Source organism: Emydura macquarii, unplaced genomic scaffold, assembly GCF_026122565.2.
Source record: "Emydura macquarii macquarii isolate MOO-44397 ecotype Brisbane River unplaced genomic scaffold, CSIRO-AGI_Emac_v2 contig_2205, whole genome shotgun sequence".
Lineage (NCBI taxonomy): Eukaryota > Metazoa > Chordata > Testudines > Chelidae > Emydura > Emydura macquarii.
The window spans coordinates 26,318,786-26,345,977 of NW_027132342.1; the positions used below are offsets into that span (position 1 = coordinate 26,318,786).

General features: G+C 41.8%; 1 protein-coding gene across 8 annotated transcripts in view; it reads left to right on the plus strand.

The window, feature by feature from the left end:
• The window catches only part of NR2C1 (nuclear receptor subfamily 2 group C member 1), a 104,580-nt gene that overhangs the window by 34,033 nt on the left and 43,355 nt on the right, over window positions 1–27,192 (plus strand). For 5 of the 8 annotated variants that reach the window (XM_067559799.1, XM_067559796.1, XM_067559794.1 and 2 more), the window contains 6 exons: window positions 7,053–7,160; window positions 16,426–16,656; window positions 20,270–20,351; window positions 24,573–24,752; window positions 26,279–26,426; window positions 26,513–26,603. In XM_067559799.1, coding sequence (XP_067415900.1) covers window positions 7,053–7,160; window positions 16,426–16,656; window positions 20,270–20,351; window positions 24,573–24,752; window positions 26,279–26,426; window positions 26,513–26,603 — 840 coding nt within the window. Of the gene's footprint in view, window positions 1–7,052; window positions 7,161–16,425; window positions 16,657–19,884; window positions 20,010–20,269; window positions 20,352–24,572; window positions 24,753–26,278; window positions 26,427–26,512; window positions 26,604–27,192 lie in introns of those variants that run through there. The other 3 variants (XM_067559798.1, XM_067559800.1, XM_067559801.1) reach the window with 2 other exon arrangements.

A 27,192-nucleotide genomic window follows, 5' to 3' on the forward strand; every position in this document is an offset into this window, starting at 1 on the left:
TGTCTGTTTGGCCTACACATGCACTCTCCTTCCTTTATGCTCTGTCTAGAGGCTAACTAGCACTGCACAGGTGAACCACCCTCAGTTCCTTCTCAGCTGCCCCTGGCCTTAAAAGGATCAAGTATCAGTCCACTTTTCTCTTTTCCTCAGAGTTTCATTTAGATTTTTCTTAGCTTTATAGCATTCTGTTTGGTTTTTTTTAACAGGTGGGGAAAATCTACCAAAAAGCCCTGAAAACTTTTTTCCTGACCTCTGCTTTCCCCCCTTTAGCCCTATCTGAGTATCACCCCCAGTAAGGGGCATGCCGGGCCTCCCCTTCCCCCTCCCCCGCCGAGTTTAAACAGAGCCTCTCCTGCAGGGAGGCAATACTGATTACAGACTCACACTCCCTTTGCATCCAGTGCCTTGGAGAGGCTCATATTCCACAGAAGTGTACCTTCTGCCAGCAAATACTTCATGGAGGGTACTCTTAAACTGGCATCCGATCCCGAATCCCCTCCATGGATGAAGATCATCCCCAGAACCTTCAACTTCGAAGGAAGGAGAGCCAAGGAAGAAATCTTCTGGCTCCCCTTGCAAAGTTTCCAAAAAAAGGGCTGTGCCCTCAAACTGAGTTCCTGACTAGCCAGAGGAGAACCCCAGCACAGTTGGTCACCTCAGTACCGACTGCTCTGAAACATGATACCCATAGGACACATGGGTCTTCCGGTGCAGACAACCCCTATAAGCCTAAAGACCTGAAGGCCGTGGGCTCTGAAGCAGCGCACCACCTGCCATAGGCAAGAGCAAGAACGGTACCATCTCAGCAAAGGCAGTACTGATGCGGAAACCCACAGTGCTGACTACTTCCAAACAACCCTCATTGGATTGATCATCTCGCACAAGATCTCCGCCAATTTCCTCAGTACTGGCAAGTCAGCATCGACAAGCTCTGACAGTACCAATCACCATGGTACTGCAGTAGTTTCATTTTTCTAGAGCCTTCATGGTGGCTGAGACTCCAGAGTCCTTGCTGCTTGGTACTGGGTCCCGGTACTGAGCACATCTTGATGCCCAGAATCACCACTAGCATGAGGGCATTCTCCTCCAATCTCTCTATCTATCAGCTCTACTGTTGTCCAGCGAGGTCTCAGATTGTGACAAGGATGATATCCTCTCATTACACTCAAACCTTGGCCCATCTCTGCATCAGCCAGGGCTCTCTCAGCTGCACCCTTGGTTCGAGCCTCAACCTTGTATGGCCACCTGTGGGTACCACTACGCAGTAGCTATACTGGGATCCAGGGGAAGATACTCTTATCCACTTCACCTCCCTCCTTCCTCCCCATCTCTCTTCAATACAACACTTGGAGTATATGGGGGGGCAATCTCAACACTGTATAACCAAGAACATTCCTCCTGAAACACAGATTTCACACCCTCACCTCTCTAATAGAGAGAGTCCAAGCTAGTCCACAAATGCCTGCCAGACGTTGTCTCCAGCTTCTCAGGCACATGGCAGCATGCACATTTGTGATATTTCACTCTAGACTACACATGAGTTGCCTACAAGCCTGACTCAGGTTTGTCTACACACCAGAGACAGACTGTACAAACCATGTTGATACCCTCCAGGATCAAACAGTCCATGGAATGGTGGAAAGACCCTATGAATGTGCAGGGATCCCATTCACCCCCTTCCCCAACATTGCTTCTAAGAACGGATGCATCTCTAATAGGTTGAGGAGCCCATCTGAGCAACAACAAGGTTCAGGGCTAATGGTCCCCCCTGGAGTGACTCTCCATATCAACCTCTTGGAACTAAGAGTGGTCAGAAATGCTTGCACACACTTTCTTCCACTAATCAAGGACACTCACACAAAAATCATGACAGACAACATAACGTGCATGTTTTACATAGATCGACAAGGGAGCGCCATATCGTCCTCCCTGTGTACGGAAGCACTAACGCTATGGAATTGGTCCTTTCGCCACAATGTTCTCATGTCAGCTGCTTATCTTTTATATGCCTTTCCTCTGTTCCTTCTGATGCTGAAAGTCCTAATAAAAATAAAAAGAGAAAAAGCAAAAGATATATTGATTGCTCCTATTTGGCCATGACAGACGTGGTATCCATACCTGGCACAGATAGCGATGTGTCTGCCAATCCCTGTTCAACCCATTCCACACCTCCTTTCCCAAAATGATGGACGAACCCTCCACCCTGTCCCAAAAGGTTATGGATCCCCCAGAGTCAATAATGAGTCAGTTGGATAATACAACAAAATTTTATTAAGGGATATGGGGTACACGCTTTAATACTTAGCTTAAAAGATTATTATATGAAACAAGCAGAGAAAAAGGCAAAGCAGTTACTTTCTATATCTCACCACGAGGAGCAGAAGGAGTCGCAGCATATCGTTCGGTATGGAAACGTAGTCTTGGGCCGGCTTACACGATTTGCGCTCAGAGTACGGGAGCAGGAGAGGCGGGGCGGACCAGGTGATCAGGCTGGCAGACGCTTTCTCAATTTGGGCATGGGGCGTACCCCTTTTTATACTAGAGAATGCGTCACAAGTTTAGTAGCTCTGGATTGGAGGAGGGATATACATTAGTACCTGCCAGACTATGACGATGCATGTGGCCTTGGGTGGAGCTGTTATGGCACTGGATACATAGCCCGTTATCGGTGGGTAACAAAGACATCTGTGAACAACAGAGGCACTGGGATGCGTAGGCAGTTTTCATATGGGGGGGGTAGCAGCATAACAACTAAATGCTGACAACAACAGATGCAGCCTAATAAGGTCAGGTCACGGTTTTACTGTTAGCACTGAGCGTGTGGGGGGGCGAGGGGCGGGCATGCTGGGAATTGTGCTGCAACACACCCCAACCTACAGATCCTCTGGCTCAAGGCTTTGCTCCATCATGGTTCCAACATATAGAGAACTGCTGTTCCAAGGAGGTGCAGGAAGTGTTATTACACAGTAGAAAATCATCTACCTGCTGCACTTGCCTGCAAAAATGGAAAAGATTCAAGTTTTGGTGTAATTCCAAACAAATTGTCCTGGTATCTTCCTCCCTTCCCTTCATGCTGGACTACATACTAAGCCTCAAGAGGATGGGGCACTCTCTTAGCTCCATCAAGGTACATCTTGCGGCCTTAATGGCCTTCCACCAACAGATGGATGGGCGAAAACCAAGTACCCATCTATTGAAAGAGGTTTCTCAAGGGCATAGGAAACCTCTTTCCACAAACCAGGCACCCCACTCCAACATGGGACCTAAATCTATTTCTAAAGACCCTAACTAGACCACTCTTTGAACCTATGGCCACTTGTTCTCTTACGCATCTATCAATGAAGAGAGCGTTCCTAGTAGACATCACCTTGGCACAGAGAATAGGGGAAATAGCGGCATTAATGGCACACCCCCTTCACAATTTTCTTTAAAAACTAAGTCACTCTGAGGTCACACCCAAAGTTCATCCCCAAGGTGACCTTGTCTTTTTACATGAACCACGTCATTCAACTTCCCACCTTTTATCCTATATAGTATAGTCACAGTGAGACTATACTACAAACGCTTAATGTTAGGAGAGCCTTGGCCTTTTATTTGTACAGGACAAAGGTCTTTAGGAAATCCCCTAAGCTCTTTCTCTTGGTTGTGGACAGGTCAAAAGGCACTACAATATCAGCTCAGAGACTTTCCAAATGGGTCTCAAACTGTATTTACTACTGCTATCATGCTCATGATTTGCTACCTCCATCCAGAATCCGTACACATTCCACAAGATTAGTTTCCGCCTCTGTCACCTTTCTTAATAATGTTCCTATCCCAGAAACTGCAAGGTGGTAACTTGGGCACCTGCTCATACTTTCACAGAACACTATGTAATTACTAGAGACTCAGCTTCCGATGCCTTCAGCTCCACAATATTGTCATCCATAACAGACTCAACTCTGAAGCCCCAATCTTCCATCAGGGATACTTCTTGAGAGTCACCTATGGTGGAGAACCCATGACTTCCTCGAAGAAGAAGAGGAAGTTATCCCCCTTGTGCAGGAACAAGGATTCTTCAAGACGTGTGTCCCTATGGGTGCTCCACAACCCCCTGCTCTCCCCATTTCAGAGTTCTCAATAGGTGCTCTGTGGTGTAGAAGGAACTGAAGGTGGTTTGCCCGCGCAGTGCTAGTTGGCCTCAAGACACAGCATAAAGGAAATAGAGTACATATGCAGGCCGAATAGACACTGTTACCTAAAATCACTGATCAGAGGCACAGGGACGCAGACACACGTACAGTGGAGTACCCATAGAGCAATGCATCTCCAAGAACCATTTTAACTGCACAAGGTAAGTACCTTCCTCTTTCTGGCTCAGATTGGCTGGGTAGATTTAACTGTAGACAGATTTCTAGAGGGGCAACTTGTTCCAATCCTGATTCTTTATTGAGAGCTATCTTTATGCAACAGCATGGTATAGCAATATAGCAAAAACAACGAGAGTTCTGTAGCACTTTAAAAACTAACAAATTTAATTTCTGCAGGCATTAGCTTTCGTGGGCTGCAACCCACTTCGTCAGATGCAAGAAATAGAAATCAGATAGGGGGTATAATATACATTCAAGGGTAAGGAACAACAATGGGGAGGATAGGTGTTAGCAAAGTCCATTCAGTTAGAATAGATGAGGCCCGTTCACAACCATTGATTAGAAGGTGAGAATGTGTGATCAGTGGCAATTACTTCTTGTAATGAGATAACTATTCCAAGTCCCTATTCAGACCCAGTTTGATTGTGTCAAGTTTGCAGATGAGTTAAAGCTCTGCAGTTTCTCGCGAAGTCTGTTTTTGAAGTTTTTTTTTTTTGTAGAAGTATGGCAACTTTCAAGTAAGCTACAGAGTGTCCTGGGAGATTGAAGTGCTCTCCTACTGGTATATGGATGTTACCATTTTTTATGTCTGATTTGTGTTCATTTATTCTTTTGCGTGGTGACAGTCTGGTTTGGCCAATGTACATGGCAGAGGGGCATTGCTGGCATATGATGGCATATCTTACATTAGTAGACGTGCAGGTGAATGAGCTCCTTATGGTGTGGCTGTTGTGGTTAGGACCTGTGATGGTGTCACTAGAGTCAATGTGTGGGCAGAGCTGGCAACGGGGTTTGTTGCAGGGATAGGTTCCTGGGTTAGTGTTCTTGTTGTATGGTGTACGGTTGCTGGTGAGTATTTGCTTCAGGTTGGGGGACTGTCTGTAAGCACGGATAGGCCTGCTTCCCACGGTTTGAGCGAGTGAGGGATCATCTTCTAGGATAGGTTGTAGATCCTTAATGATGTGTTGGAGAGATTTTAGCTGGGGGCTGTAGGTGATGGCCAATGGTGTTCTGTTGTTTTCTTTGTTGGGTGTTTCCTGTAGTAGGTGACTTCTGGGTACCCATTTGGCTCTGTCAATTTGTTTATTCACCTCTCCAGGTGGGTATTGTAGTTTTAAGAATGTTTTATGGAAATCCTGTAGGTGTTTGTCTCTGTCTGAGGGATCGGAGCAAATCCGATTGTATCTTAGGGCTTGGCTGTAGACAGTGGATCGTGTTAGCAATAGTATTTATATTTTAATAGCCCAAATGTATTATAATTGAAATGTGTCATATAATTGTTTAAACAATCAAAAGTACTAGAAATAGTTAAAGCCCTCTATTGTGTACATTATACTTGACCTAGTGTATGTGGAACTGTCACCAATCCAGTTAGTATTGTGTTATTTATGTTTACTTTAAATTTAAATTATTTTACATTGCCTCTGAATTTTAAATTTAACGTGCTGCAGATTTTTATACTGAAAATGAGTAACTGCCTTGTAGAATTTGTCGGGGGGAAGCTGAAGATTTTAATAGCTGGGTAGAGAATAGTTTTCACCCAAGGAGATTCACCAGTCCAGCAACAAAACAGCATTTATATACCTTACTGGTTACCCAGAAGCCAAAAACACAGTTTCCCTAAAGCCATCCAGTCCTGAGCTTCCACTGAGACAGCCAAGTCAAATATTGAGGATTACTGAAAATCTTGTTCATCATATAAAAAGTTCTACCAATCCCAAAGAAACTGACACATTACCCACCAGGTCAATGAATATTTCAGATCTTACCCAAATACACGCTTACAGTCAATTCTTATTAACTAAAGTAAGTTTGATTGAAAAATAAAAAATACAGTATTGGTTAAAAGATCATTATACATACAGATAAGAAAAAAGTCTATAATTCAGTTTCATAGTAGAGGTGATAAGCTGAGTTGCAAACGTTTTTTCCAGAAATCAGTTAATAGGTTATATAATCCAATAGAATAGACAGTTCATGTGCAGAGTCTGTGTAATTTCTTCCATAAGAAGCAGCAGGGCAGTCCAGACAAGAGCTGGTTACCTTAGTCTTGTGACTCAAACCTCCCCTGTCAAGGCGTAAGCCAATCTAAGATAACAGGATCAGGGCCCCAGAGTCCTTTTACAGATCCCTAGCAGTCCATTGTTAGCTTCCTGACAGCAGTAGGCAATTATTATGGCTTTGAAGTCAACACTTTCTATTTCCTATGTATTCACAAGGAACTAGTACATTGATTAGCATAAGGTAATTATCCATTCAAAAGTAGTTTACTACACACTTTAAAGAGACATAAAGACAATGATATTATTACACCCAAGTTTCATCTAAATGTTAATATTCCCTTTTGATTTTGGAATCAATAGACCATCATGATACACAGGAAAAGCAGTTTATCTACGAGCTAATAAAATCATATTGTGAAACTTTTAACAAATATGGGTAAACACAGACTAATATAATTAGTAGTTACTTCTAATTTCTAACAGTACAAGCTTGCATTTCAAACACTTGGGTCTACTAACATGGTCTGGCTAATTATCTGCAAAGAATGGCCCTTATTACCATTCCATTACTTTTCTAATATGTCTTTAAAGGTTGAATTGGGGTCATGCAACCTGCTAGTGGCTTAACCCATTTTGGCTCAGTGCCATAGCAATATTTTCACATGGCTGTCATTCCAGTTATTTATTTGTTTGTTTCTAGATTGTGCATTCCCAAGGAGCTGTTACTCAAACACTAATGGATGGGACTGCACAAAGACTACAGATTGTCCCAGCAGATTCAGGTCTCTCTTTTCCACAACGCATAGAGGTATGTTTAATCCAAAGTAATTTGAAAGAATCTGTGAACTACTTTATTTGGCCTGTTTTCCTGTGCCCTTCCTTTTGTGAATACTTAATTGTCTTTTCTTAAAATGTGAAAATTTTACCCAGAGGGGTAGAGAGAGACTGCTCCTCTTTCTAGTGGAGGAGAGTTGGGGTGGGGCTTCACATTGTTTCTTGCTTTCTAAGATGAAGAGCTGCATTGGAAGCACTTCTATAAGTGCCTTGTGCATCACTCATAGTCTCCAAATGGTATTGTTGGAGTCAAAGCTAGCTACGAGGCCTCTTTTATGTTTTTTTTTTTTTAAAAAAAGGGATCCAATCTCCATTCCAAGAGTTTACCTGTTGAACACCAAAGAGATGGTTTAAACTGTTACAAGGCATAACATGGTAACACTGTTAAAAGGCTGAATTATTTTTGGTGATTCAGCTGACATGTTTGAAAGGCTCTCTGGTGTGTCATTGCAAAATACTTGTGGATCATAGCAAGAAATATATATTTCTTTGTATTATCAATACATGTCATGAAAATGTGTTGCCAGCCTACTTGTTAAAACACATTACTCTTTGGTAGGGAATGTTTGTTGATTACACTGGGAAAATCCCACACCCCAGCAGAATAACTGATAGTATGGCCAGGTAATGTCCCCCTCGAATTGAGACTCTATTCAGGGATAGCTGCTTTGCCCAAAAAACCCACTGTGACAAAGTGGAGATATTCTTGGGGTTTTCTCTGAGTGCTGTATGTGTGCCTCGATCTCCCCCATATGTTGCTCACGTATTTAGGTGATGGGATCCAAGGTGTGTGATCATTTCAGAGACCAGTAGAGGGCAGATGAGCCTTCCCTAGCCACACATACGCAGACCTAGCCAGACCCTGCCCAGTTGTAACAGGTTGGAGCAAGTGGAGACCAAGAGGAGTGGCCACCTGGCCTGGGAGGGAGACAAAGGACTGGGAAGAGGCAAGGGGATGGCTCGGGGTGGCTGGGGGAAAGAGGCCAGGCCCCCATGAAAGGCCGGCAGGAGGGAGCCCAAAGAATGGGGCTCTCCAGGTGGTTGCTGCTGTAACTCCTAGGCCATGTCTACACTGCTGGTGGCGCAGGATCGATTTTGCAGATTCGACTGAGCAGCAGTGAAGACTCGCTCAATCGAACCTGGAAGTCGACTCTAAATCCACCCCAGCAAGAAGTGTAGCACTGTGTCGACGGGAGGGCATTTCCCATCAGCGCAGCACAGTAGAGACACTGTGGTAAGTAGATGTTAGGAAGTCAACCGGAGATATGCAAGTTACTGTACGTAGCTTGCATATATCACGTTGGCTGCCTCCGAAATCAGCTGCCAGTGTCGACCACGCCCTAGTTAAGAAGCTAGCAAAGTCCTTCTACGCTGTGATTCTGAGAACTTATAAACCTTTCTGACTTCCACGCTGGCTGTGAGTTGCTTCTGACTGCAAGAACGGGTGCATGGCCCTTTGGTGGCGTGTAGGGCTCCTCAGAGTCCCAGAAAGGGGGCTCATAGGGGCAGCTCGGGCAGAGCAGAGGTGCTGAACGCTGCAAGACCAGAGTCAGGAGGCGGCTGCAATGGTGTCTGGAGACCCAAAGGTGGCAGACTCCGAAGTACTAGACTCCTGACTGGCTGCGTCCTGAGTGATTCCAGAGCACTGTTCTGGGGACTCCATCACATGTGGTAGCCAGAGGATGGTTCAATGCACCCCACAAATAGAGCATCTGGCAATAAATGATTCGGGAACAATGTGTCTAAGAGGAGAGTTAGGGGGAAGAGCAGAAGATGGAGTACCACCATCTCCGTAAGAAGGACATTGTCAAGCTGAGCAGAGAGAGAGGTTTGTTTACTGGAAGGCTCACCAGGGTGCAGTTAACCTAATTGCCTAGCTGGAGGAGAGCAACCGAGCAGACTGTCACCCAGATGAGGCTGATGGGGATCTGGGAGCAGCTGGCATCCTCAAGACTTGCATCCCTAACCAATAGGGGGTCCCCCAAAATTCTAGCCTGGACCTACTTTATGGAGAGACTGTGTCTCTGAGACAGGATCCATGTTCCTGTAACTGGCAAGGATTTGGATTTGAATCCAGGGAATCAATCGGCTGAGACTAAAGTGGTCAGTGAAAATGCACATGACCTGGCTGACAGGGGGAGGAGCTGCTTGGCTTGGGATGCCTGCCTGCCTGTCACCAGATCCCCTGAGTTGAGTGGGACCGAGGGATGATCCCTGCCCGCCCCCCTCCCCCTCTCCTTCCCCCTCCCGCACACGGGAGAGGTGGCTCATCCTGACTCTGATGCTGTGACTAATGCAGAGGGCTCACAGCCACAAAGTGTGACATGTCAGCATGAAGGAGCTGTCCCCAAGGGTCCAGGACTCGCAGAGAGGAGGCTGCAAAGAGGGGTGGGGAGCTGAAGGCTCAGAGGTGCGGTACCGGGAGGCGGAGGAGCCTACGTCTTAACCCCAAACGGAGAGTGTGTCCTTTTCAAGGAGGGAGGGGATATAGATGCCTACCTCACTGCCTTCGAGAAGGCTTGTAATTTGAACCAGGTAGCCCTGCAGATTGGCTGTGGTACCTGAAACCCCTCCTGGGGCCAAAAGCCATAGGTGTGTTCAGCCAGATGGACAGGGTGGAGACGGGGGGCTATAAGTGGTTCAAGGATGCTCTACTGCTCAAGTGTGAGCTGATCCTGAGGCGTACCGGAATAGATTCTGGGCCATGCGAAAGACCCTGTGGGTGATCTACCTGGAAACCACCACCCTGATAGGAGATTACATCTGCAAATGGGGCATTGGAGCTGGGGCTGTTAGCAGGGAGGACATCTTTGAACTGATGGGCTGGAACAGCTGTATGATATCTGTCCCCCTGACCTGAAGCAGTGGTTGGTGAACAAGAAGCCTAAGGATCTGCAGAGTGCAGGCAAGCTGGCTGATGAGTTTGTGGACAGCTAGTCGAACATGGACTGGATCCAAAGAGGGATGGGGCCAGGTCGAGGATGCAACAGGGGATCCTCCAAATGGGCCCCCAGAAGACGGATCCCGGGAAATCTCCCCCTAGAGGGACAACCAATACTGAGACAGACTGACTAGCCCCCAGAGACCAGCGAGACTGGAGGTGCCATTATTGTGGGAAGGAGGGCCACAAGTGGGAGTGATGCCCATGGGTCAAGGATGGGAGGGGCAAGCCAACCCCTCAAAGGGTTAATTGGGTGGGGCTTCCCGGGAGGAGGAGCTGGTTGCCCAGGGGGGTGCGGCTGGCAGCATCACAGGCTCTCAGGGAGAGGAGGTTGCCAGACTGGCTCACTGGCGGAGGGCAGAGCTCCCAACTCAGAGCTCTTCATCTGCCAGGTGAATGTGGGGCTGCCTCAAAGGAGCTAGCGCCACCTTATCCCCCTTCAGGTGGAGGTAAGGAAGGTCCAGGGGTTCTGGGACATGGGAGCTGAGGTGATGCTGGCCCTGCCCAAGGTGGTGGGCCCAGACCGGGTGGTGCCAGATACCTTACCTAACCCTGATGGCCCCCAGTTAAGGTACCCATGGTGAAGGTGCATCTGAGGTGGGGGGCCAAGGAGGGCCCCAAGGAAGTGGGGGTACACAATTGGTTGCCAGCTGAGGTGCTGATGGGGAGTGACTTGGAGGACTGGCCAGGCGAACCCCAGAGCACCTTGGCCATTACTTGTTGCCAGAGCCAGAAAGGGGCACCCCAGCCTGGCACCGGGGAGACCCCCCAGCCAGAGGTGGGGAATCCTGCCATGGCAATGTGGGTGCTGCCAGGGCTTAGCGGGGCAGGGAATCCGGACCTGGAAAAAGGAGGGGGACAGGCTCCAACCCCGTCCCCAACAGCCGAATTCCAGACCAAGCTGCAGAAGGACCCCTCATTAACGAAGCTGAGGGAACTTGCTGCCCACAGGGCTGGAAAACCCTTGGGGGAGACTGCAGGGAAAGATTCCTGTGGGAGAAGGGGTTCCTGTACTGGGAATGGGCTCCCTCCAGGGAGGTAGAATCATGAGGAATCAGAAGACAGCTGGCAGTCCCCCAGAAGTACCACCGCAAGCTATTGTACCTTGCCAACAGTGTCCCTCTCTCAGGACACCAGGGGATCCAGCACACCAGGCAGAGGCTGCTGCAGGTCTTTTACTGGCTAGGGATCTTTGATGCAGTCCAGCAGTACTGCCAGTCCTGTGACCCCTGCCAAAAGGTGGGGATGGCTGAGGTTACACACCAGGGCCACGAGGCGGGGAGCAGCCGCCTAAAGCCAGAGCTGGCTAAGGTGGAGGCAATTAGAGACTGGCCTGTCCCCCAGACTAAAAAACAGGTCCAGGCCTTTATTGGGATGCAGGGGTACTACTGGAGGTGTGTACCTCACTTCAGCTCCATAGCTGCCCCCATCACTGAGTTATGTAAGAAGGGGAAGCCAGACAAGGTGCTCGAGACTGAGCTGTGCCAGAAAGCCCTTTGTACACTGAAAGAGGCTCTAGTCCAGGACCCAGTTCTTGTAAATCCAGATTTCGACAAGCTCTTTATAGTGTTCACAGATGCCTCAGACACAGGGCTGGGCATGGTACTGATGCAAACCAATGTGAAGGGGTGAGACACCCCATCATGTACCTGAGCAAGAAGCTGATGCCCCAAGAACAGAATTATGATGTCCTAGAGGAAGACCTGACCATGGCATGTGCTCTTAAGAAATTGCAGCCATACCTATTTGGCCAGCTCTTCACTGTGTATACAGACCACCCGCCTCTGACCTGGCTACACCAGATGAAAAGGGCTAATGCCAAGCTCATGAGTCTGACCCTCCAAGATTATGGAGGTGGTCCATGTTAAAGGGAATGCCAATGTTATAGCTGATACATGAGTAACATATGGGGGAGACTGAGGCACGCACACAGCACTCAGAGAAAACTCCAAAAATATCTCCACTTCGTCACATCTCTGCCCCCTTCGAGACCGAACTGAGTGGGGTCACCTCAGCCAGTGACCTGGGGAAGTTCAGGCCCCTCTCTGTGACAATGGATTTCGGTGATGGGATCCAGGTGTGTGATTATTTCAGAGACCACTAGAGGGCAGATGGGCCTTTCCCAGCCACATGTACGCAGACCTAGCCAGGACTCCCTGCCCAGGTGTAACAGGTTGGAGCAGGTGGAGACCCAGAGGAGTGGCCATCTCACCTGGGAAGGAGACAAAGGACGGGATGGGCAAGGGGAGGGCTCAGGAAGTGGCTGCACTGGTGTGTGAAGACCCAAGGGTGGTAGACTCCAACCACTAGAGTCCTGACTGGCTGCGTCCCAAGTGATTCCAGAGCACTGTCCTGGGTGTCCGTCACACCTTTCTACAGAAGAAATCAGTGTGGGTACTCACCACCTTTGTATATTGTCTAGTGCCATATTTGGGTGCATCAGGAGGATTTTGCGATGGGATTTGCTTTTTTTTTTTTTAATTAAAGGAACTTAAATTTGAGGCCCTGCAAATATTGTTTCTTTTTATATCTCACCTTAAAATCTTTTTTGTAACTGACTTTCTCTGTGGGATTTGTCATATTACATATAAACACATTCCATTCATAATGTGGCTGCTAGGATCATTTTCCTTGCCTATTGCTCTGACAGCATCACTCCCTTTAAATTTCTCCACTGGCCCTCCTTTTTTGACTGCATTGCTCATATACTTCTTGTCCCATCCTTCAAGGCCATTCACAGATCAGTCCCTCTCTATTTGTCCTCTTGTCACTTATTGCATCTGCACCTGCTTCCTGTGTTCCACCAATGATACCGATCTGACCACCCATCTTTCAACCCTCTCTATGCTATCTTCCATCCTAGCCCTTATTCATGGAATACCTTTCTTAATTAATTCATAAAGCCACTACACTCTGCTCCTTTAACTCCCTCCTTAAACCCACATTTGTTTTTATGCTCATATAATATGATGTCCTTGGCTTGGTTGTCAGCATTAGGAATTGAATCTGGGACTTCTTGCTCTAAACCCATGAATCTCTACTGCTTGATCTAAAAGACTAGGTCTTGGCTCAGAGCCTGTAGCAGACTAATAAATCTCTATTGGTATTTGAACCCAGTGAGTCGGGCAGGCTTGGACTTGGGTGGCTAGTTTGAGCCACCGCCTGTGCAGCAATGTCCACAATGCTATTTTTAGCACACTAGCTCAAGCAGAGCTATCTTGAATCTGTCTGCCTGTGTCAGGAATCGTGCCTCTCAGCCACAGTGTACACATCCCTGCATGATCCATCCAGTAGAGAGAAACAGAGAGCCACACCACATAGGAGTGATTTATGCCTGCAGTAAATCAGTCAGCCAGTGAAAGTTTGGTTATGTGTCATGTTGGGGATGGAGGGAAAGAGGGGTTTGTGTTTAAAAAGTGAAGTATTTTCAGGGTCCTTCAAATTATACAGTAGCTGTCTAGTGTAGCTGGGTGATTTTGTTTTTCTCACCCCTTCCTTTCTCTTGTTTGTCACTCTCACTTGTTGTGTCTTGTCTCTAATTAGACTGTAAACTCTTTGGAGCAGGGACTCTCTCTACTATATGTTTGTAAAGCACCTTGCAGACTGGAGTCTCTAGGCATTACACAGTACAAACAATAATTAGTCATAATAAATAATTGGAGCTGGTTGAAAGTACAATTTTTTCCATTGAGAAATGAAGTTTTGTTGAAATTGATATGTTCTGCAGGAAAATGTAAAATTTTGGTAAAATCAACAGGCAAAAGTCCAAATGTTTTGTTTTTGACTTTGACTTTTATATTATACATATTTTACATGAAATAATTTAATATAATATAAAAAGCTAAATAATGCTCTTACACCCTTTAAATGTTCTAGAAATGCAATGTTTTGATTGTCCCAAACCAACATTTTTCAGAATTTTCATTTCATGGGAAACTTTGGCTTTTCAGGTTTGTTTTCTATAAATATTATATCAAAATAAAATAAATTGTATGAAAATAGTCCTTTATATTTCCTTTTTGTTGTTTCCTAAAACAGGCACATTGACTTAGGTATTTCACTAGTTTTTTCATATAGCAGTTTTCACAGATGGGTTAAAGTACTGTCCAAATGGAATCCACGGTCTCTAACAGAAAATACTGTTAAAAAGCAGCTTGAGGGCATAAAAAGCAGCCAAGAGAAATTTTGCCTGGAATACCATAAAGATGTGTAAATGAAACATTACATGAGAAAATGTACATTTTAACATAAAACAATGAATAATTTCCATATGTAATCAAATTAATCCCAGGGCAGTGTTCATTTTCAAATCCTTAAGAAATATGTTGTCATGGAACTCAGACAAATTTACATTAGGGACTGCTGTGTTAATGTTCTGTTGTTAGATGTTCAAGTCCTGATACTACTGCATGTAATTCTGTTCAGGTAGACCCCTGTACCCAAGCACAGTCCCATTGACTTCACTGGGGCTCTGTGCAGTTGCAAGGATTCACCCACGTAGATTCAGTTGTGGGAATTGCACTTTTAATTATTAAAACTGTCCTTTTGTATAATGCATTTTTCATTTGCCAAATGTTTGAGTAGGGTTTGTGAAGGGGAGCTTTTGTGTAGACTTAGTTTTCTTGAGTAGCCATTAAAGTAACATACGGTAGAAATCTATTAAATTACTGAACTTACAGTGAGATCTGCCTTGGCAGATCCCTGCACTCATGGGGAGCCTCTTTGAAGAACTGGGGCCATATAACAAATGGGAGACACAATGTAGTTTGTGAGTTTAACAAGTAAGTGACAAAAATACAGGAAAAAAGCAAACATAATACATCATAAAATGTACTTCTGTTCATTTATTTTGTCATTTATTTGATCGTCTTGATGACGATACTTTATAGGATACTAGTGAATGTACTTAGTACTGTAAAGTGCCTACCATACTTGTGGGCACTGCAGAAATAATCCTATAGTATATTTTGTAACCAATAATGAAATCTTAGCAATAATAAGGCAACTTTTGTAGATTTTAAGTTGTTTACTGCTGTGTAAGAATTAAGGAACATTACAGAGTTAAAAAACAAAATGAAAACTCCCGCATTACCTACACACATCCTTCGTCCCCAGACACACATGTCCACCTTTTAACAATTTTGAAACAACTATTCAAATACACTGAGTCTCTTAAATAAACAGAATGTACATATTTGAAAAACATTAACGCTGCCCCAGATTTGTAAATGAGTCCTTTTGAACTTTGTGGTTGCTGAATTAGCTTTTTCTTTAGAATTCAGTGGTATTTTACTGTATTTAAAGTTTTACAGCAAAGCTGTATTTACCTAGGTGTGTCTACGTATGCATAGCCTTCATGTACAGGGCTGCAGATCAGGGAGCCGTGTATCAGCCCGTGTGCACTCAGCTCAATCTTATGTGACACCAGTGGATATCCCCCAGCATCACATAGCCTTCTGGAGAGTGAAAAATGGGGAGGAGGACGTATAAAAGTGTAAAATTTTATATATATAAAAAATGAAGAAAGAGTATTATCAAGTTTGTCAGAATATGATAAACTGCGCAGTTTAGCGAAGGGCAAGTTAATGAGGCTCTACACAGTATTTAAAAATGAAGTAACAATGCTGTTGATCTGTTCTTGGTTGTCAAATGAAGTATAAGCAAAAGAGGTTCTTTGTTGTCAAAAAAGAAAAAAGTGGCAAAAAGAAAGGTTACTGTTCAGTTCAGCTACTTCAGTTTGACTTTTCTATTTTGGAGTGTAGAAGTGATAAACTAAGGTATATTGAAATAAGATAGTTCCTTGCCCTATTCTAAATGAATAAAATCAGCACTGAAGTGTACAATCCTGGGATTAGACAAGGAAGATAACTCATTAAGGACTAAACCTCTGAGGTGTTGAATATCACTTTGTGGTATGCTGTGTTCTCAAGTCCCATTGAATTAAGTGGGAGTGGAGGGAGCTCAGCACTTCATAGGGATAGAAAAGAATGCTTAGAAATGAATGCATAGAATGCCTGCATAGAAAAGGGATTGAGCCTTAACGTTTACATACAGATTTTAAACACTTAGCGGTTAGGATCTGGGCTTTTTATTTGGCTTCTATAAAAAGATTGGACTTCTTTCAAAATTGGGATTTTTTTAGATTCAGGTTTTTGCTTGAATTTAACTCATGAAGAGACCAAGTCCTGCAACTCCAGAAGCCAAAGGCAAAACTCCCATTGACTATGATGGTGCAAGATGGGGCACTAAAAGAACATGAACATAAGACTATAACAGTTTGAGATAAATGTATTATCAGATTGTCACAGATCAGCAGACGGGCCAGAAGATTCAGATTGTTACTGCACTTGATCAGAGCACACCAGGCAAGCAGTTCATCTTAACAAATCATGATGGCTCTACCTCAAGCAAGTTGATCCTTGCCAGACAAGATTCCACTCCAGGAAAGGTTTTCCTAGCAACTCCAGATGCTGCAGGTGTCAACCAACTGTTTTTTGCATCCCCCGATATATCTGCACAACACATCCAGGTAGAGAATCCACTTTATTTCATAATATTAATTCAGATAGGATAGGAAGAGATGTTTTTATTTTTAAATATTTTCTGTGCTGTTTCTACATTTTCAGTTTTTTTGCTGTGTACATTTCCTTAATAGCAAGACTTAAAGTTGTTTAGAAACAATGAAGAGAATGATTTGTTCCTTGAAATTTATTATTTTTGAATTTGTATTTCATGAGCCAAGATATAAAATATTATAAATGTGTAATTTTATTTGTACTTTTCATGCAAGAACCTTCTTGTCTCAGCTCCTGGAATAGACATTTGTATTTCTGCCTCATTGAATCTATCTGCTTTCAAATATCATTTGAAAACATACCATTTTCTCCCTTGCCTTTACTTAATATTTCACTCCTCTTGCTTTAGTTTTTATTTACCATTGTAACTATTGTTTAACTGGGTAAACGATTTTCAGAGAGAACCTTTATGAAAGACACAGTGTAGTGTAACACTGTACTAGGTATTTTTAAATTTGTATAAGAACCATGGTGCTTTACAAACAGATAATAAGACCAGGTCTCTGCTACAAAGAGCTGTTGACTTAGATAAAAGTAGACAAAGGCAGGGGGAAGAGCAGGAGAGAGAATCAATGAAATTGAGTGGTGAACTTCAGCGTGTTTTGTAGTGTCATAATTTTTTGTATTTTTTTAAGTAAACCCCAACAGGTAAGGGAGTCAGTTAGATAAGGTTTAAAGTGCTTCTGGCATAAAATGTTTTGAAAAGGGATTTCAGTGGCATAGCTACAGTGGTGTAAGTGGTGCAATCATTCCTGGACCCACGAGCTTCTGGGGGCTCAACCAGACAAGTGGTGCTCCAGCATTTTAGCTGATGCATAGATTTGCCGTGCCACTCACTCAAATTTGGCCACTCCAACCCTCCATCTGACGGAAACAGGGCCAAATCTGATTGGCATTGCAACGTGGCACACGGGGTCGCAGCGCCACTCAGGTTTGGTCTGGCCACCCCTCCGTCATGATAGAAGGGCGGCCAAGCCAAATTTGAGTGGCGCTGTGACCCTGTGTGCCAGGTCGTAATGCCACTCATTGCTCTAAATTGGCCTGTACTGTATGAATGCAGGCTGGGCAGTGGGAGCGAGCAGAACTAATGAGAGGCTGGGATTGGGGGGGCTTGGGATGGTAATGGAGCCCGGAGCCAGGGGTGGGCGGGTGGATGCTGGTGAGTGTCCAGGAACGTCACTGGGGTGAAGGGCTGGGGGATGGGTTGCTCGGGGTCTATGGTGAGTGGGGAGTGTTGGGGTGGGAAGCACTGGGGTAGGTTGGGGGTTCTGGTGTTGGGTGTAAATTGAATTTTCAATTTTAGAATCAGGAAGGGGGCCCCTAACCTTTTCTTACACCAGGGCCTTCTGGGGCCTTGTTATGCCACTGTGAGACTTAAAGAATTAGAGGGTGGAGGAATGTCAGACTGGGTTAGGGAGCATGATCTAGTTATATGGGTAGTATGGAAGGAAAACATAAAAGTGGGATCTAGTTGTGTAGCTTATACAGAGCAAAGGAATTGGGGAGGCAATGGAAAGAATATTTTATAACTTTTGTGCTTTCACAAGCTGAACATGTAAGGCCTATGGAGTATATGCATTTCTCTGTCCCTTGCTGTTAGGGCTTGTCTATACGGTATGTTAGTGCATATCAACTGGGGTATAAATTCTAGTGGGCATCAGTGTGTCATACACTTACTAGCCTATGTGGACCCTGCTGTTACACATTAGAAGTTCCCATGTGTGAGCTGATGTAGTCCTGTTTCAAACAGTACTACGTCAGTGCATGCTATGGAACTTCTAATGCACACCAACAGGGTCCACATAGGCCAGTTAATGTCTGACGAGCAGTGCACAGTATAATTTACATCCCAGCTGGTGCACACTAATGAAACATGTAAGCAAGCCCTTTCTGAAATGTGCAGTAACAATCATTTTAATGGGAAGTCAGCTTCTAAATTTCCATTCATTGTACACAGGGCTTTTATTTAATCCTACATACTCCTCATGTTCTTTCATATCTTCTCTAACTAACTGCTCCTCCCCTTTGCAGTTTTGCATGTTCTTTTATACTGCACCCTTCATTTGAAACAGCCTTCCACTTCCTGTGCACAAAGTACTCTCTCTTTCAAATTCTTCCTTTAAATCGACATATTGTGGAAGGCCTTCCTTGATTAATTGTTTCACCAAGAGTGGCTCTCCATCTTTTTCTGTATGTCATGTTTGTCCAGGAAAATTATGAGCTCTTTTAAGCAGGCATTTTTCCTGATTTTCAGCCAAATCCTGGAGTCCTTGCTTAAACAAAACTCCTGATGACATTAGTGCAAGTTTTGTCTATGGAAGGACTTAAGGAATTTCTTGTATATTATGTATAATGCTATGTACAATTATAGCACTAAATAATAATAGCAAATGAGGAGAAATGAAAAGTTAATGAATGGTTGATATTTTGTCATTGAGCCAACTTTTTCTTTAAGAATGTTAATGTTGAATTACAAGAAACTTCAGTGATGTGTAGTAGCTGTAAAAGATTATATATAATACTTTAGGTGCTGTTGCTAAATAAATATTTACCTGGGGGGAGGGAGTGTGAGAGAGAGAGAATTTTCAAAGCACTTTTTAGAAATTCATGCAACATTTTCTGTATCTCTCTTCAGAGAAAAGGGTTATCGCCTTTCTCAGTAGTGCTTTTCTTAATTATATTTATCTTCAGAGCCCTGTTTTGATTATCTGAAGCAGGACTGAAAGAATTAACATTCTTATTGGAAACTGGAAAGTTTCAGAAGTGTTTCTAATTTCCAATGCTTTTAATGAGAATATCAGTTCTTTTGGTCCTGCTTTGCATTGTCAGATTATGGTGTTTGCTAATTATGCAATCATATTGTCCCTTTTTAATTGCAAGTTGTGCTTTATTGTTGTTTATAACTTTTACACTGTCACGGTGTGCTAGATCTTTTAAAGAAGAAATAGAAAGCTAGGATTCCTACCCTGAAGTGTTATTTATATTAATCTAATTTTAGACACGACATAATGAATGAGGGTAATAAATATCAGACTTGGTTGGGGTGAAGCCTGACAAGTAACAGTAATAACATCATAGTTACTCAGTTTAGAGGCATTTGCTCCTCTTGATGATGAGAAATACAATTAAATATATTGTGTTTTCAAAATATATTTATCATTGGTTCACTCTTGCAAACATAGTGAAAGAAATGAATGCTAAGGAAAGACGTGAATGTAGCGATGGTGAAAGCATGGATGACCAGAAGGCTTGACAAATGTAGCTTTGAAAATAAATGTGCTTTCTGCCAAAATCTTCTCTGGATAAGGTTTGTTTTATACTTTTAAAAAGATTTTGATAGTTAAATTTAGGTCCCATCCTGAATAGGGATCTGCATTGGCGTAGTAGGGCACTGATACGCAGTCAACCGTTGGGGTCATACATAGTAATGGAGGGGACTTGGTGCTTCACAGGATTGGGTTCTCAGTTTAGAGAGAGGCATTTGAAGGATGAGATTTACTTTTATTTTTCATCTTTTTAGGGTGAGAGAGAGAAGGAAAAGTGAAATAATTTTGTACTTTCTTCCAGATATTAACAGACAACACTTCCACTGAACAGATCCTAAATAAAGTATTTGAACTCTGTGTTGTATGTGGAGACAAAGCATCAGGTAAATTCTTGAGCAGGAGCACTTTTTAAAAGCAGTTTCAAGTTATTCTTTAGTAACAATGTAATTTTTTTACATACACACATTCTTTTACTGATTAGTTACTTTTTAATAAGAAGTGAATATTGTATAAAGTAGGACTGTCAAACGATTAAAAATACTAATCGTGATTAATCACGAGATTAAAAAAATAATTACAATAAATAGCATTTTAGTTGCGCTGGCAAACAATAATAGAATACCATTTATTTAAATATTTTTGGATGTTTTCTACATTTTCAAATATATTGATTTCAATTACAACACAGAATATAAAGTATACAGTGCTCACTTTATATTCTTTTTTATTACAAATATTTGCCTGTAAAGAAGATGAAGAAATAGTATTTTTCAGTTCACCTCATACAAATACTGTAGTGCAATTTTTTTTATTGTAAAAGTGCAACTTACACATATAGAATTTTTTTTACATAACTGCTTTAAAAATGAAACTGTAAAACTTGAGAGCCTACAAGTCCATTCAGTGCTAAGGCAAATGCAAAGGTTTGTTTGCATTTAAGGGAAATAATACTGTCCGCTTCTTATTTACAATGTCACCTGAAAGTGAGAATAGATGTTTGCATAGCACTTTTGTACCTGGTGTTGCAAGGTATTTACGTGCCAGATATGCTAAACATTCATATGCCCCTTCATGCTTTGACCACCATTCTAGAGGACATGCTTCCATGCTGATAACGCTCGTTAAAAAAATAATGTGTTAATTAAATTTGTGACTGAACTCCTTAGGGGAGAATTGTATGTCTCCTGCGCCATGGTTTTATCCGCATTCTGCCATGAAGTTCATGTTATGGCAGTCTTGGATGACAACCCAGCACAAGTTCAATTTCAGAACACTTTCACTGCAGATTTAACAAAATGCAAAGAAGGTACCAATGTGAGATTTCTAAAGATAGCTGCTCACTGAACCCAAGGTTTAAGAATCTGATGTGCATTCCAAAATCTGAGAGGGACGAGGTGTGGAACATGTTGTCAGAAGTCTTAAAAGAGCAACACTCCAATGCAGAAACTACAGAACCCGAACCACCAAAAAAGAAAATCAACCTTCTGTTAGTGGCATCTGATTCAGATGATAAAAATGAATGTGCATCAGTCCACACCACTTTGCATTGTTTTTGGGCAGAACCTGTCATCAGCATGGAAGCATGTCCTCTGGAATCGTGGTCGAAGCATGAAGGAGCATATGAATGTTTAACATATCTGGAATGTAACTACCTTGCAATGCCGGCTACAACACTGCCATGTGAACGCCTGTTCTCAATTTCAAGTGATGTTGTAAAATAGGAAGTGGGCAACATTATCTCCTGTAAATATAAACCAACTTGTTTGTCTTAGCGATTGGCTGAACAAGTAGGACTGAGTGGACTTGTAGGCTCTCAAGTTTTACATTGTTTTGTTTTTGAATGCAGTTATGTAACAAAAAATTCTACATTTGTAAGTTACACTGTCATGATAAAGAGATTGTACTACAGTACTTGTATGAGGTGAATTGGAAATATACTATTTTTCTCTTTTTTACAGTGTCAGTAATTGTAATAAAAATAATATAAAGTGAGCACTATACACTTTGTATTCTGTGTTGTAATTGAAATCAATATATTTTAAAATGTAGAAAAACATCAAATATTTATAATAAATTTAAATTGGTATTCTATTATTATTTAACAGTGCAATTAAAACTGCAATTAATCACAATTAATTTTTTTAATCCAATTGATTTGTTTTGAGTTAAGTTTGTGTTAACTGCAATTAATTGACAGCCCTAGTATAATGTAGCTGTACTGTCTGTAAATGGGATTTATTCATTTTAACTTTAATAATTTGCATTTGTTTAAACGATCATCTTAAAGCAATTTTCATGTGTAGCTTAAGCCTATCCAGGTAAGTATTGTATTATTACACACCACAGTAACTGACCAATCAAATTACTTGATTGGCTGCAGTCCCATACTTAATTACTGGCCATTGTGACATTTTTGTAAAAAGACATGTATGATGGACTTGTCCATTGTTATTGTCAAGTGAATTTTTAAAAATTATTTCTTTAGATTTAAGATATCTGTGAAAAACTGTGCTGATTGTTTATCATACAGAACAGACACAATCAGGCAAGACCATAGAAATATTATTTATAAAGTATTCTTACGAGTTTGTGCTAAGCAGTTTGAGTCATCATTTTTTGAATTACCTAAACACTGAAAATACTTTATAATTCCAGTAAGGGGTGTGGTGTGTGTGTGTGTGTGTGTGTGTGTGTGTGTGTGTGTGTGTGTGAGATCAAAATGGAATGTTAAAGTAAAAGGGGAAAAACCAAAAAAATGCCCTTTGCAAAAGATGGAAGGGGGTAATGAAAGTAGAAAACTAAACGCCACGTGTGCATTGGAGGCCAGGGATTCTATGGAGAGCTCCATTGTCTATCTCAGCCCTGTGCCAACCCTGTCTCTCCTCCCTCATCCATGCCTCCCACTGTTTCTCTGGGATGTGTTAAGCGTAGTAGCTGGTGTTCCAGGGTCTGTCAGAGCTGGACTGCACTCACACAAACGTCTAAAAGCTCACTAAAGGGAGAAGCTTCCTTTTTAGTAGAGATGCAAGCCCTGCTTCTCCAGTATGGTTTCGCTGTGAATTATCCCCTCTCTGTGTACCTTCTTAGTAATAGGGTATAGTGGGAAGGGGACATGGAGAGGGAAGACTTTTAGCCTAACTTTTGTGAGAATTGGCTAGAATTAGCTGCACTAGGAAAGCAGTTTTTCCATCTGGCAGTCTGTCTGGTTGGTCAGAGCAGGAGAGGCTGAAGGAGCATTCATAAGGATAGGGATCATAGAGGCAGCTCAAGTAAAGGGGCTTCTTAGGTCCTTTAACCTGGTAACCAGGAAGAAAACGACGGAGTCAGAGAGGCTGCATCAAAGAATGGTAGTACTCTGCAAAGAACCAATACTGTCACCCTTTGAGGTGAAAAATAAAGAGTTATGGTAAACCATTTTATTTATAAGTATTTATTTTTAAAACTACCTTCTTTGTGATGTGAAACTCTATGTAAAATTTCATGTGTGTGTGGTAGGTGAGATGGTTATGTTAGAGGGATCTGACATGTTAGAATCTCTGGAAATTTCCAGAGGAAGCTATTATTACTCTTCTAAACATCTGAATGGAAGTCTCTAAAGAGTGAGTAAAGTACCTGGAAAATTAACATTTATCCATCTTGAATTAATCCACATTTGAAATTGATTTTTGTGTATTGTCCTGCTTAATTAAAAGAGCAGCCAGGGTACCTCCGTAATTTGTATTTTTGAACATTTCTGTATGGGCTTGCTTTTTAGATTTTAGTTTTCTGGATTATAAAATCAAGAGTATGTATAGTAGCTGTGTTTAAATGACCAAAAATTCCTTAATCTGTAAATGCAATATTCTTGTAGCCATATTCAGGTTTTTATTTTTTCATCTAAGCAGGTTTTGAATAATGATTTTAAAAGAAAAAATAAAATCTGAATTGTATGGACAGAATAGCAATGAGAAAAGCTGTGGAAATGTTGACTTTTTTTTATTGATTTAACAAATGTTTTGTTTACTTGCATCACTGCATACTTTCTTTATAAAAGAGAAATATGGATTTATCTCTCATTTAAAAAGATAAAATTTAAAAAATAAAATTAGATAATTTTGACATAACAGATGTTCTTATCAAATGTCTGCTCTTTACATATGCAGTCTTTCTGTCATCTTTAAATCATGTAATTTTGCTGCTAAATTGTGTGATTGATCATAAAAAATAAACTTGATTAGAGGGACACTGAGAAAAATTACTAAAGTTATGTATGATTCAAATAACTAAGGTAACTTATCCTAATGCTCTTGGAGCAGGGGGCAGCCAGTTTTCTGGCCTGTCTGCAATAGCGAGCAACAAAGACACTAGAGCCAAGAAGTTAATAAACTATTACTGGCCTATTTTATTATTAGTTTGCTTGTCTACATGATTTTCTAGCCACTTGGTAGTATCTTAATTTCTGTAACTCATTTAAAAATTACATCCAGGCCTTTTTCATTTGTGCAGACTTGTCTATGTAAGGTCATAAATACTTTCTGACTTGAAAATATAGTTTCTTTTTAAAAGAGGGAGAATGTTATAAACACTGTAAAATTAATGTGTTGACTTATGTTGGTCTGAACTAGGGCGTCATTATGGAGCAGTAACTTGTGAGGGATGCAAGGGATTCTTTAAAAGAAGCATACGAAAGAATTTAGTTTATTCATGCCGAGGGACAAAAGACTGTGTCATTAATAAACACCATCGAAACCGATGTCAATACTGTAGGCTGCAGAGATGCATCGCATTTGGAATGAAACAGGACTGTAAGTATGAGTAAGCTCTATAAATCTGGTAGTGTGAAAAGACAAGGTTTGTGCTGTGGAGCATATATTGTAATAAAGGAATGCAAATCAGGCTTTACCTTAATTCTGTTATGAAATAGTTTGATCATCTCTCCTTAAAGAATTGTAAAAATCCAGGGTGACCCAAACTCTGAATTTTGACAGTTTGTCAAGGACTGCAGTAACCTTAAAAACATGCAGCACAGAGTAAAAGTGCTTCTAGGAAGCAGGCATCCATTTTCTGTGATAAATTGTCTGGTTGTAAACGTAGCAGCTGAAGAAATTTTGAATAACAGCACCTTCCCTTCAGTTTGTCCATCAGTCATGTTAGCAGCAGTTTCTGCACCCTGCCTAGTATGCACAGCAGAGAGAGGTATCTCCCAGGCACAGATTAGCAGGCACATGTGACTAAATTCTTGCAGATCTAAGTTCTTTTTTGAATTTTCCTTGTGCTGGCAGATTTTAAAAATGTACATTCCCAAAGACAATGTAATTTAAAAAAATAAATGATGGATTAATGTGATCATGCTTATTTTTAATCCTTCTTTTTTGACGTTTATGGTCTCACTGCCTTAAAATAGACCCCCAAAAGCAATCCCAAACTTATATTAAACATTATGTACTTATATGTGGGATGTTACACTGCAGTCACTAGGGGGTGATGCCTCTAAAGTTGCCAGTTGTAATGGTGCCTATTTTAAATTATGTGTTGGGTTGAAACTACAGTTTACAGGCCTGGGTCACCACTCTCTTCCATTGTGTAACTCCATTGAAGTAAATGCAGTTACACCATCCTACAAGTCATGTTACAGAGGGGAGAATAAGTCCCTATATAGTTTAAGGGGTTCCATCTGGTAAACATTTTTAGTAAGTATTTTGGTTTTACAATGACAAAACATTTGTTCTAAGTATATAAGCAGTTATTTCCTCAGAAAGAGAAGTTTTCCCTTTGAGCTCTTAAAATCAAATTGTGTAAGTTTCCAATTTCCCCATGTGGTAGAATATTTTTCAGTTTATTTTAATTATGCCATATTTGTTGGCATTGAACCAAGAGGTTGTGTAGTTGTGGACTAAATTTCCAGAGGGAGCATAAAAAGGAGACTCTGTGACCCCTTTCCGTCTGGGGAGGGAGCATGTGAGTTTAGCAGACAAAAGGAGACAGACTGAGACAATATGAAACAAAAAAGCTTCCTCAAAAGGATTCAGACAGGTGAAAACTCAGTAGGGACAGTTTTTAATTTCATCGTAAGTTTAAAATTAGTGATCTTTGTGTGTTTGACCTTCAGTCTTTGACTGTCACCAATTCAGTAACCATAAAAACAAGTGTGTTTGTTTATCCAGTCATAGATAATGATCTTTATGCACATTTGTTATTCAGTATAGCGTCTGTATAAAAACACAAATATATTAAATTGCAAGATTTTTCAGCAATAATTAGAAAAACAGGAAACAATTTCTTAAACACTTTGTGATGTCTCATCTGACTGTTCATCCCACCATTTTGTTAGCTGTTCAGTGTGAGAGGAAACCAATTGAAGTATCACGAGAAAAGTCTTCAAACTGTGCGGCTTCTACAGAAAAGATCTACATCCGAAAAGATCTGCGCAGCCCACTTGCTGCAACTCCAACTTTTGTAACAAACAATGAAACAGCAAGGTATGTAAATGCTGCTCAGGACTAATAGTTTCTTGATCTCAGAAACATTAGAAGATTAAAATTTGTACTTTATTTTTTTTCTTCAGATCAACAGGACTGCTAGAGTCAGGAATGTTTGTGAATATTCATCAGTCTGGAATAAAAAGTGAGCCTACTTTACTGATGACACCAGATAAGGTATGTGATGACATGAATAAAATACTAATCCTACAAGCTGGCGGTGTGATTCTCTGGCTCACTTAGACTTATTTGCACCTGCTCTCATTGAGCTAACAAGTATAAACACCAGTGTAGCTGCAGTATCACAAGTAGCAGCAGGGGAGGAATGGCTTAGCTGTGCCAAGTATGTATGCACTTTCCTGCAGTTTTTACCTGTTTTAGAAAACCTGGATAAAGGTTACCTCTCTTCTTTTTCATTTAAAAATTGCTGGCAATAGAAAGTCTTATTCCTCTTGCAATAAGACATTTTTTCTTGTATTTTGGATTCTGAGCACAGCAGGCTTTTTTCCTTTTTGTGCTGACTAGTTGGTGAACATGGGCTAGTCAGTTTCCTACTTGGACTGGCAGTATGTTAGCAATATCTTACACGCACATGTTCTGGGATAGCGTCTCTGAATCATGCATCTTTAATTGCATTCCTGCTTTCATATGCTGATTATTTGAAAATATAACTAAGGTTGTGTGACCTGGAATCCCTTACCGAGGTAGCTATGGCTCTATCTGAATGCATTTCACAAATACCTTTAGTTCTAATAGTATTCTGGCT